This window comes from Gallinula chloropus (genome assembly GCF_964237585.1).
Source record: "Gallinula chloropus genome assembly, chromosome: 9".
NCBI classification, from domain to species: domain Eukaryota; kingdom Metazoa; phylum Chordata; class Aves; order Gruiformes; family Rallidae; genus Gallinula; species Gallinula chloropus.
Genome location: NC_140094.1, coordinates 21704249 through 21717163, shown reverse-complemented (window position 1 = coordinate 21717163; position 12915 = coordinate 21704249). Strand labels below are relative to the sequence as shown.

Here is a 12915-nt window from a genome sequence, read left to right as displayed (position 1 = left end):
GGTGCTCTCAGCTATTTTTTCCTTCAATTGTCACTGGGTTACTATTTTACATACTTGCAAATCTGATACAGTCTTGTGGTAAACTACAGTGAAATAAAACCCCCACCCCTTAATAGTCTTTAGGGTACTGCCAGTAATGAATCAGGTGTAGTCTGTTAGCAGAGTAGATTATGTAACAATATAACTAATTTTACCAAAAATTCTGTCTTGACCAAATGAGCAGTAACCAAGTAATGGCTTGTTGCCATACCAGGTTTTGGTATGTGTGAGACAAGCAGGAACAAATAAGCAGGGTCAAAACTTGGTCTTAATTGATTTAATTATATTCTAGAGACCACTGCTGTTGGCAAATGTCTTATGCAAAGTAGAAAATGTGTAGAGAATAGGCAGTGTTTTTCTGGAAATAGTTAATTTTCTACTTAGTCTGTAGCTGTAGAGGTGCTGGCACAGAGAATTTGATGCATAGTGTAGAGGTGGTAATTGCCAAAAGGCTTATTTGAAGCTTCTTATTTTTTCCATTGTGGCTAGTTTTAGAAATCCTATTCAGGAATGATATGGAAAAATTTGTGAAGTTTCTCTAGAGTCTCCTGCCTCAGAAGAATTATTGAAGTTCCTGGATTTAAGCCAGGAAAGAAATCTGAGATGCATTGACTTCCTGATAATTTTGAGGAGGATAGTGGCTATCTTACATCCCTTTCAGGAAAGGGGCAGAAATGGTAGCTTTGAAGAAACTTAGAGTAAATGTCAGAAAACTTTACATTTGGGGTGGTATTGAAATGGATTTTGTAGGTAGTTTCTTGCTGAGAAATTAGGGTGTTGAAGTGGAAATTTTTTTTAGGGGTGAGGTGTCCCCGCCAACTAGCTATTTGTTTGAATCAGTCATCACAGTCTGGAGTTTCCCTGCCTGTAAGCTGACGTCTTTTCAGTGCAGTTGATCTCGCTGATACTTCTAGGTAGTATGTTAATGTGTTTCTGCATAGCCATAAAAATGGAATTTACTTTGCCTGCTGTAGGTTTCATGTCAGACATGGGACTTTGATTACCAAGGTTTAAAGTTTGATGATTTGTTAAAGCTGTTCGTTCTTGGAAGTAGAGACAAATAAATGCCTGTTTCTTACCACCACCCAAGTTGCCTCTCTTTCCCCCTCCCTTTTTTGGTGGGGGAGAGCTAAAGGAAGATTTTTCACTTCATTTTTCATTACTAAAAGAGTGAACAGTCTAGACTGATAATCCTGTTCCCATCAAGGGTGCTTGAATAACCACAAAAAGGCCTGTTTAAAAATAGCTGAGAGACAATCAGGTTATCTAAATAGCTTAACTAAAGTAAGAAATCAAATGGTCATAGAAGTATATTGTGAAACACAGTTGTGTTATTTTGTATTTGAAATAGTTCTCTAATCCTGAAACTAGAACTGATTTTATTAATAAATAGATAATTAACAGCATGGGTTAGAATTTGTAATGTTAGGAAAGTAGGAAGATAAGGAAACTGAAAGGAAAATAAACGTTTCTTAACAAGTTCCACTGGTTTTAAGTTTATTTGGTACATATAACTTCTGGCAGTCCATTCTGCAGTCACAGGCAGGGTAACACTGGTGGAAGGGTATCCTGCCCGTAAGGAAGAACCATTCCCAGCTTCAGGAGATTCTTGTGAGCTTCCCCTTCCCCCTTGAAAAGCACAGTCCTGTAGGCAAAACTATCTAGGCAGAACTCAGAACTGGTCCTAAAGCATGGGTAGATGGCAGTCAGCAGTGGTAGTCCAGAGGCACAATGCTGGATGTCAGGCTAATTTGTGAGCGTGAGAACATCGATGAGTCAGCATTTCAGAGGAAAGATGACTCTCCCTGGATGGCTTCACAGTTGAGGCCTAGGGTTAGTTCATCTATTTCCTTCCTGTTGTTTTAGGCTAAACTTGGCAAATTACTCATTTTCTGTCTGTAATAAAGTCCATGTTTCCCAACTCTGCTGACTTATTAGGGAATTCCATATGAGAAGTCCTGCATGACCTTACATAGTGTATTTTGAAGTGATAAAGAAATTTCTGATGCAGGTCAGTGTTAGAGCTAATAATTGCTCCTCAGTTTTAATTGAAACTTAAATGAATGCAACCAGAAAAATCTAATTTTTAAGTATGGAGGGAGGTTTTTTGCACTTCTGAGAGAAAAGTGCTGTATAGATGGAGTTGTTTTTTCAGAAAACTCTTTTTTCACCAGGAAGTAGTTTTATCTGTGATGGGTGCTCGTGCTAGGATAAGAAGATACTTCAGTTCATCACAGACAGGATTACAGATGCCTTGTGCTAAGAAGCTTTCTGTAAAATATTGGAGAAGAGAGGAGAGCTGCTCTATGATATCTGGGATATCTTGTCATTTAAGTTAGTTGAGATGCATTTGAAGGGAGTCTGATCCATCCTTGGTAACCCTGGAAGGTCAGTCACAGGGAAAAGTCAAACTCAAATGGAATTAGAATCTCTGTATCAGTTTTGCAGAACTAGTAGAGAGACCAACTTGAAGAATACTTTTTGTCTCTACATGATTTTACAAATACTAGCTATTTATCATTGAAGCATTCCTTTCTGTCTGCATGTGGATGGCTTCTAACTGTGAGCTGGTGTGTGTTCAATACTCAAGAAACAGTTACCTACAATTGTGCTTCACTTTTTAACAGGAGAATCTGCCCTCATAAATCCATACTGAAACTCTGGTGTGACTGCTGGTTGGCTTGGCACAAAGCCCAAGAGTCACAGGGAGTTGCTGAGGTTTAACCTTCCACATCTACCAGCCACATCTCAATTTCATCCCCTTGTAGTAGATACTCCTAACACATCACCAGAGGAGAATACTTGCTTTGAAGCTTTATTAACACTGTGCAGCAATAATAAGTAAAGATAGTTTGATTTTGAAATACTGTTTGCATTACAGAACAGTCAGCATGAGTCACTAGAGCCCTCACTGGGTTTGAAGTGTAGGCATGGCTTTTGCCTGGGATCTTGAATTTTGCACCTTAAGTTGTTTCAAAACACTTGTACCTGTAGTGTCATATTATTTGATGTGCAAGTGAAGACTGAAGATGCCTGTTGTATATGCTTCAGCTGTACTAAAATGAAATTAGATTTAATGAACCTCACACTGTGGTGCTCAGGTGCTTTGGGTATTTTGCTGATGACACGAATGGATGTGAGCTTCCACTGTGGAGAGCCAGGCCTGTCACTACTGTACTGGTCACTTTTGGTGAAGACCATGACAGAGATGTAGTTGCTCATCTGAGTTACTTTTTGTGTAACAAATTGGTGATGTAACTGTAGTACTCTTTCAACTTTGCCATTGTGCAGAAAGAGAAAAAAGACAAGGGAATAAAGAGTAAATTAGAAATGAGTGAAGTTTCAGCAGCCTCACTGATCTGTATTTGCACTGTGAGTTTATACAAAGTTTAAGAGAATAACAAGTGAAATTCTGAGGCAAGCTAACAGTTGTCAAAAGGTATGAAACAGTACAATGTCAGGCATCTTAAAACACTTACGTTGCTTAACTTCACTGAATCAAGTTTCTTTCCATACAAAGAGCATGGAGTATGTTTCATAAAAAGAGTCACACTAGGATTTCTAATTTGAACAATATCAGACAGTGAGTAGAGTTGTTTACATAATCATGCATGTAACTACCAGTTTAAGTATTTTATTTTACTAAATGTTGTCAATCTTTCTTGAATTTCAGCTGAACCAGTAATTAGCTCATCTGTGTTTGATTTATGTTACCTAAATGTCGGCAATGAAAGTAAAATAAGCTGATAGTTGTTCTTGTCTTTTCTGCTTCACAGTGCTGTGAAGAAAGAGAGTTGCTTTTTCCCTTAGGCTACATCTGTGTCTTCTGGAGGAATGGGAACTAGTGTATAGTTCAAGTCAGCATTTTAGATTTCTGCATTCAAGTCTAACCTTGTTTTCTGGCTTAAATCTTAGAAATTTAGCTACTTATATGAAAAGCATCCAAATAATCTTGCTTGAGAAAATTATTCTGGGCCGTGGTCTAATTTTCATACTGTCTAAACATTTTCTATAGAAAAATGTTACAGGTTCTGCAAATTGTTTCCATGAAAGTGTTGGGTTAGAAGTACTTTTCTTGATGCTCTTGTAACCAAAACTCAAAGCCAATTTACCATCCTGTTTTATTCACTTCAGACACTTCAACCTTCGAATGAAGAGAGATACATCTCTTTTTAGTGATGACTTTAAAGTAGAAATATCAAACCAAGTAATTGACTATGATACCTCCCATATTTACACTGGACACATTTATGGTAAGTGCAACATATTAAAGTATAGTTATATTAAACTGGAAGATTTTTTAATAGTACATGCAGAAAATTAGTATCTGTACAATTTGTTTATCTTTGTTATTCAATTTTAATAATGCATCTAAATGCATTTAATCTCCATCTGCTTTTATTCAAAGGGTCCCACTTAGCAAATGAGTATTTTACTTAATAATTGCCATACCCATAGCACTTGAAGTTCAACTCTGTTTAAGAACATGCTCTTCACAGAAACCTGCATTTAAAAAAAGGAAAAAGCTGTCTTCATTTAAAACAAATCAGGTACTGTTCTTAGTTTGAAGGCATTTAAGGCATATAGAGCTGCCATTATTAAGGCTGATATACCTAATATCAGTAAATACAAAAGATAAAATTTATTAAAGGAAGGATAATTAAGGAATTAACTAAAAACAGCAGAAGAGAAGGTTTAAGACTTACTCTCTCCCTCTCTATAGTTTGTTTTGTTCTGAAAAGAGTCTGTTAGTAATGTCCTGCAGTCCTGAAGTGACTGTTTTAAACTGGGAAAAGAAGTACACATGCTTAGTATTTTATATGCATCTAGGTAGACAGTTGACTTCAGTAGTCAGAGGGCTTTTAAGGTGTGTAGGGTCTTCTATTATGCTTTTTCTTATTTTGTGAAATTGTTTCAGAAAAGCTTTTGGCTCTTAATGCAGACGGATGAGATTAAAGGATCCACAGGAATCTACTCACTGGGTTTACTGTACAGTTTCTTTTAATCCTCTTTATCCTCATTCAACCCAACTTTCTACTTGTTGTGAAGATACAAAGTTAGAGTTGAATAAATAAACTGTTCTGCTGTTTGTTCTCGATTTCCATTCAGACCAAGGGCCTTCCAGGCACTCTGAAATTTCCAAGGATACATTGATATATTCAGGATATTAATGCACATTCTAATAGGATATAGCCTGAAGTAAATCTGATGTCACATTAATGTTTTAAAATTAGAGTTCTATAAAGCCTAGTTTTAGTTTTCTCTCTTAAGAGTTGTATGGCATAACTTCAAGATACCTTTTGTCAAAGATCTTCCAGATACTACATATGAGCTTTTAAAAATGTTTTATAATTTTTAATTAGAAATTAGTGCTGGTTAATGATAAGAATGAGTACAGTTCTGATAATTTGATAGTGGGATTCTGAACCCTCCTCAGTGGAGGAGTATAAAAACTTTTTTAGCAATTCTTATCCCTTTTATGGAACAGGCTTGTTGGGACTCTGCATGCTGTAGCTGTCAGTGATTGAACTTTGACCGTTGAACTTTGACCGTTGAACTTTGACCGTTGAACTTTGACCGTTGAACTTTGACCGTTGAACTTTGACCGTTGAACTTTTCCAGATTATCATGGTTTCAAACACAAATTCACTCCGTCCTCTATTTACACCTTTTTTAATTTTTTAAATTTTTTTTTTTTGTAGTTGTATGAGCAGTTGTATAAGGCCAGGACTTGAATATGGGATTAGATGCTGTTCATGTATATGCCTTTTAAACGTGTCACTTACACCCCTGATCAGAAGCTGTTGAGTGTGGCCACCGTGATTATGGGATAACTGCATGTCTTGCTGTTGAATAATCTTAGTTTTAAACATTCAGACTCAAAATTTCTGCAAGAATGCCTTAATGGTGTCATTGGGAATGTTATTATGGTACAATTCATACAGGTCAGGATGTCCTGCCTGAGCAGGATATTTATGCAGGTATCGTGCTTGAGCATTATCTGCTTAGTGCTGTGAGTAGTATATACACTTGAAGTTTACACAGGACTGAAAGCTTTTAGAAAGGTATACAAATAATCTAATGCAATTTTTCCCTTAACAGGTGAGCATGGAAGTCTTACCCATGGGTCTGTTATTGATGGAAAATTTGAAGGATTCATCCAAACTCACAGTGGGACCTTTTATATTGAGCCAGCAGAGAGATATATTAAGGACAAAACTCTACCCTTCCACTCTGTCATTTATCATGAAGATGATATCAGTGAGTAGTTCTATTCTGTGCTACAGATTAAATTTATATATATATATTTATTAAATGTCAAAAAGTATAAGCCATTTGTAAGCATCAAATGAGACTTTGGCTTACGTATGACACTCTGAATCATGCTGTCTTGAAGTGTTTCATATCCAGTCGCAGTGTGAGAGGGATTTATGGTAAACCAAAGTGAGTCTTCCTTATTACACCATTTCATGAAACCCTTAGCAGTTAGGCTTACGTGCACAGTACATAAACCTATTTTCTGTTCAATGGACTTTTGAAAAAACACTTTCGTGAAACGCTCTATCATGATTGTTCTTCCCTGTGATCTGCAAAATAAAGGATGAAGTTCAAGTCACTAAGTGTTTACCTACATCTAAATGAAGGAGGTAGTTGTGGGAAATAAAAGCTGCCTCAAATGTCACTGATGCCTCCAGAGAACTCTTTAGAAGATGTGGTTGCACCCAGCATGTCCTATCACTCACAGTAGCTAATGGAATTGTACAGAGAACAATCCTTGAATTTGAAGAGTATAGTCCCTGGACACTGTAGATCCCCAAAAGGATGAGCACTGATGCATCAGAGTCCTCCTGCACTCTGCCTGCCTCTTTATGTATCATCAGTCTTCAACTGTACTAAAAATTGTTTTTATTTGATGCTTAAGTAACTCTATGCTGAACTCAAAAAATCCTGTGGTGAAGTTGCGGTTTCAAGTGTCAGTCCTTGTAAGTAAATGTCAGCAGAGAGTCACTTTAAGGTTGCCTTTTGGTTATTGAAATTAACAGGTTATTTGTTGCCAGCTCACTTCATATAGGACTTGAATCTTGCTTAAAAATGCAATTAAACTAAACATCATTTAAAAACTTGTCCTGTCTGACCAGTGTATAAAGCCTAGAATACTTGAGTTTGAAATGTCGTTTGGAATTGGATGGTGCCTAGGAATCACTCAGGACACTGTCATGATGATACACGTATAAACCATTTTCAAAGTATGTCATTATGAGACTTTTGTGAAAAGAAATGTCAAAAATGGGAAGATAGATGAGGAAAATACCTGGCTGTGGTTTGGCTTTATGGACTCTCATTTTCTCTGTGTTGTAAGCCAGTGGAAAGCACAGTTATTGCATAATACTGTCTTTAGTTGTTTCTCCTCACTGCATTCATGCTAGAGAAATCATCTTTCTCTGCTTGAACAAAGCTGCTGGAATATAGCTGTATTTCACTCTGGAGGCAGTGTATGTTCTGTCTTTCAGTATGTTCAAACTGCTGTAAGCTAGCAGATATGTTTGTCCTTTCTGTTCCCCCATTCTGTAAATATGATTGCTTACACAAAATCAAACAGGAGTTCCATGATTTTAAAGAGCTGCTGGATGAATGCAGCCTTTGAATTCTGTGTGTATTGTGAGCTACACTTCTAAGCATACATCTTCTTGGTACTTAAAGGCCCTGTATTTGGGAATAAAGTAACTTTATGGAATAATGTTCCATATTCTGCTGCTCTTTCTCAAGAAGTGGCGTGAGTTTCGTTTTCAGCTCTACAGAGCACTGCAGGTAAAAGACTGAGAAGACAGTTTGCCTTGTTAGCTGCTGTTCCACTATTACCAGGTTTGTTGCTGTAACAGAAGAGTAGTGGAGAAAAGTAATAAAAACATTTTAGGAAACCCTGGTGTGAAACCATCAGATGCATCTCGTAGAACAACGTTTCTGTGAATAATGGGCATGTATTTCTAAATTCTTTGGTACTTTTTTGTGTCTCACTGAACAGTTCGATTCAGTGCTTGATAGTGGGAATCCTGGGCTGGCACTTTCTGTAAATAAGTCACTGTCTGCTTTACAATGGGTTTTATTGAACCCTGTTGTGGAAAAGAGGGGAGGAGGGAAGTAAAGGAACGTAAGGCAGTAAAGTGATTTGCCCAGTTTCCAAGGGGTGAGACAGGCAAGATTGTCTCATGTCCCAGTTCCTTCTGCTGTAAATAGCAGGTGACTAAAAATACTGTGTTCACTGTTGTCAACTAATGACAGAAATAGAACTGTACCTTAAAGAAGCAGGTAATTTGATTTTATAAAGGTAATATGGCTGTTTTCTGGAAGTGAGTTGGGTTGCTGAAGAGCTGGAAAATGCTAATGATGAAATTGGTTTGTATTAATGTCTTCAGGGGAGTGGGAGCAGGGTATGTTTGGGGGTTATTAATTATTCAGGTGATGGTGTGTTGGTTTATGCTGGTTTTCATCTTGAATCTATTGCATCAAAACCATCAGAAACATAATCAGATTATCAGAGGGGATTGTCTAAATCTGAGAGCCACATTAAAGCAACAGTACTGTATGGCCTCCAAACCACAGAGTGACTGCTGCTGCTTGCTCAGCGTGGTTGAAAACAGCCCATCCTGGAGCTCAGTCTGAGCAGCACTATTGGAAAATGTGCCACTCCTCTTGGGTTGCTGTCTGATGCTGCAGTCTGATGTGCATGCATTCAGATTGTATAGTTTAACTCTGTTCGTGGGTTTCTGGGTGCCTGTAGGATTTGTGGGCTGAAATATCTGAAGCACAAAACTGCTCCTGTCACTTTCTGAGTAGTGCTTTTGAGGCTAGGAATTTTTTGCCTTTCACAAGAGCTATCTTGGCATTGAACTGCAGCTCTAAAAACAGTCAAAATAACTAAAAAACCCAAGCTTTACAGTATTGAAAAATAACCAACGTGCAAATCGGCTGTTCCTGCTCTCATCTTTGGCTAACTCTGTGAACTACTCAAACCATCAGAACCTTACAGAGGACAAAAGCAGGAAAGCTCCTATCTCATCAGGAGAGACCTGAGGGAGAAGTCAGCTTGGCTTTAATTGGGGAGGTTTTGGTCACCCATGTTTCAGCATTTTGAAACAATGTGCTGTTTAGTGCTTTTCAGAAATCACAAGGCAACATATGATTAGCATCTCAATGAGTCCCTATTCAGTCATAAGACAAAAGGTTTTTCTAAATGGGGATTATATTGTCAACTTTCTAAGGCAGCTTTTGTCTGTTACAGTGGATGTGGTGACCAGTGCAAGGCAGATTTCTCTTCCTGACTGAAACACAAGTTACTTTCATTTCCAAACCATTCCTGATCAAACTGATTTAGTGATGGAAAGATGCAGATTGCTATTTTAATGAAAATATTTTGGAACCTATTCCTTAAGGATTAGGATTTCATTGGAACTAGATTTACTTTATGTAAATCATACAGGCTTCACATGTGTTTGAGTTCACACTATAAAATACAAAATCGATCAACAGTAGAGAGGGAAATTGTGTTCAGACCTTCAGAAAATGAATGTGGTTATTTAATTGTCGTGACAGAACTGTACAACTGAGAACAAAAAGCAGAGCTCTGCACAACTATGAAATACTTTTATCTGCTGAGTGAACTGACCATTGCAAACTCTGTATTATTAGTGAGCACTTGGTGGCTGGTTCTTTTCATATTGTGGCTGTTGATTTAATAATGAAGGTCTGCTTGGCAGTTGTCAAGGGAGCACAGTGTGGCAGACTACTTAGAACTAAATCTGTAATAAGGCTATTTTTGGTATCTGCTTAAATCTGAAGTTTGCTCTGATGCTATTGCTTTTACTAGTACTGGGCAAATCCCTATAGCTTTTGGAAAAACTGAACTTTCAGCATTTTTAATGGAAGTTTGGTGCCATATCCTTGCCCCAGATGCCTGAATCTGGTATCCATTAAGTAGTTAACTTAAACTCTTACCAAAACATACTGTTTATTGAGGAAAAAAAAAAGAAATGAATGTGATCTGGAATCTTTTGTGGTAGTAATGCCTTTTTTAAATGATAAAAATTCTTACTTTGAGCATCTGTAGCAGTGTGCATATATATATATATAATTAATTCATGATCTATCATCTAGTTAGAATAAACAAAATTACATGGAATGGCAAAAATTTTTGTTACCTTTTTAGGCTTTTTATCATTACAGTATTGTTTGCTGTTTCTGAACATTCTATCAGGGGACACAAAAACTTGAAGTGGACAGTAGATAATACCAGAAAAGTTAGAGTTAGAGAGTGGGCCCTCTGTTAAACTCGTGTTTTATAGACCTGATGGAAAGTAGGCTTCTAGTTTTTCTCAGCTCTGCATGCACTGTAAGCCATCACTTCATGGGAAGGGCTTGTGGGGTGTTTTTATCAGTTCACAGGGTTGTCGTAGGGATGGGCTAGAAACCTCTTCCTTCCAAAGATCTGTCGAGGGCTGTACTTCACAAAGCTTTTTAAAATCCCAAGAGCACAGGCCAGACTTCTGTGGTGTGGGTCAAAACTGTCCAAGTTGTCTGGCACCACGTTGTTCTTGCCTGGCTCCAGACATGGAACTGCTGCAGGAAGCCTCCAAAGCTGGAGTGAACAATGCCTTCACAGTCTGGGGGTGATGCTGCAGTTCTCAAAAGAAAGCTGTGTACAACTTCCTCCACCAGCTAGACGTGGCTCCAAAGTGAAGCATCCTACACTGCCTGCCTCCCGTGTTCAGCAGGGTGGGTTCAGAGCTGTCCATGGGGAGCATGTCTCTTTCAGCACCTGCAGAACCTCAGCAGTTGCTCTTGTGCACAGTTTCACGTTCAATTCTTTGTATTTTTAACTGTCATGCTTTCTTACTAGGTTTCTTACTAGGTTATTACTTCTGAAGTGAGAAAGACTTGTTTGAATTGCAGGCAGTCTGTACTAAGTGGTTTCCTAACCTGCTTGAGAAACGAGACACCGAGGAGAGACTGCTGTTGTGTAGTGCACTGAGAGCACTTCTAGTACTGCTCTGTCAACTGTCCTCGTGCCACAGAGAGTGACTAGAAGTGTGGTGGTAGCAGGATATGGCATCTTGTGCCTGCACAAAACACACCGTGCTGTCATGTTTCCAGGTGGTTTCTGGGGATACCTGCAGGAGCAGCTTTAGAGTTAAGGGGGCTTCATGTAGACAGAGTGCTGCTGGGGAGGCACCTGTGCAGCGTACGGTGTGAGATCAGGTGGTAAGGGTGGGTAAGGATAACTTTGCTTAGATCTAAATGCAGGAGAATGTTTTCACACTGTGGTGGGAGGAAAAAGGTGATGGAGATGGAGGAGGGGAGGATGGTATCTGCCATCCTGTGCTCTTAACACTAATCTAGTGGTAGTAAACAGGATTCCAGAAAGCAGGGATGACCTCAACAGTGAGTGCTGCTCTTTCTTTAATATTGGGTATGGCAGGAGCGGTGCTCCACTGCCTGGCTGCTCGGTTTGGGTGGGGTGGCTTACAGGCACAGCTTGCTTCTCTTTTTGACTCTGTTCTTCTGGCAGTGTGGGGCTAATCGGACAGGAAGGAGTGTGGTGATGGTGTTTGTGCAATGTTAGAAACTGAAATGTGAGAAATTACTGTGCAGACAGTCGTTAAATGAACTGACGAGGTTGTAGTAGCAGTAGTTCACAAGCATTTCTTTAGAATAGAGAAAACAAAATACAAGTTCCTTCAGAAGTCCAGAAATTTTCAAAAAACAATGTACTGAATATTTATTGTAGTTACCTCTCAAAGTTTGGGTTTTTTTTTTTTTACTTTAAATTAAAGAAACAGCTCTCTCCTGATCCAGACAAATTGCCCCTCTCAGAACAGCAAGATACTGCAAGTGGTCTTGTTGGCCAGCACTACTCAAAGCAGAGTAAGTGTAAAGTTGACCAAAGAAAAACTGATTTTGTTGATATGTTGGAGCAGCTTCTCTAAAATTCATACTGGAAATAAGTTTTTAAATACAATACTTGGATGCCTTTGCAGTAGATTAAAATTAATTATTGCAACTGAGATAACTGTTTATACACAGCTACGATCTTATAATTACCCTTTGGATTAAACTTTCTTTGCCAAGCAGTGTGTTGGTTAAATCTGGGTATTCTTTGGTAAGCAAAGTTTACAATTGCAGTAAAATACTCAGTACCTGGGGAAGACCCTGATCTGCAAATAAATTAAATAACCATAATTAGCCTCCTTTGTCATTATCACTGTTTAAAAAAAACCCAACAAACCTAGTTAAGCAGTGCCTCTTGAAACACTTGCAAATGAAGGAATGAAAGTTGGAAGATCCCTTTTATTTCTTGGAGTCCTCATAAACTTATCAGTGAGTACACTGAATCCAATCTTTGGGTATTTTGGAGCACAAACTCATTAAATTATTTGGTTTTTTCAGATCTCAACTTTACTGTGTGCCAAGAAGATGGTGGTTTTGGTTTTTTTTTTAAATTCCTGTTTGCTATTTAGTTTCCACTCAGCTTTTAATGATTGAAAGGCAAAGTTTAGAGCTTAATTATATAGGGAGAAAATCTGAAGCAAGTTGGGCTGTATATTGAAGTAGTTTAGCAGTAGCATATAGTCTGTGTGCAGGAAACAGGTATGAGAATCACAGGTAGTTAAAGGCAGCTGTCAAATGAAACTGCACCAGAGTGCATACTCCCAGTGCATCTGCCATGCTCCAACTGTTAACAGCCTTTGACTCCACAGAACCAAACCAGAGCTAGTTCTGGATAAAAGCCTCTGTGAAGTACATGTAATGTGGACATGACATCCTCAGTGCCAGGTCTGAGGCTCTATAAATCCACTCCTATGTGGCTGTTCCACTTATTCT

At 38.4% G+C, this 12915-nt stretch overlaps 1 protein-coding gene across 1 annotated transcript in view; it reads left to right on the top strand.

Moving 5' to 3' along the window:
- Positions 1-12915, top strand: part of ADAM10 (ADAM metallopeptidase domain 10) — a 47790-nt gene that overhangs the window by 17443 nt on the left and 17432 nt on the right. The window contains exons 3-4 of the mRNA XM_084268072.1: positions 4174-4292; positions 6142-6300. Of these exons, the coding sequence (XP_084124198.1) occupies positions 4174-4292; positions 6142-6300 (278 nt within the window). The remainder of the gene's footprint in view (positions 1-4173; positions 4293-6141; positions 6301-12915) is intronic.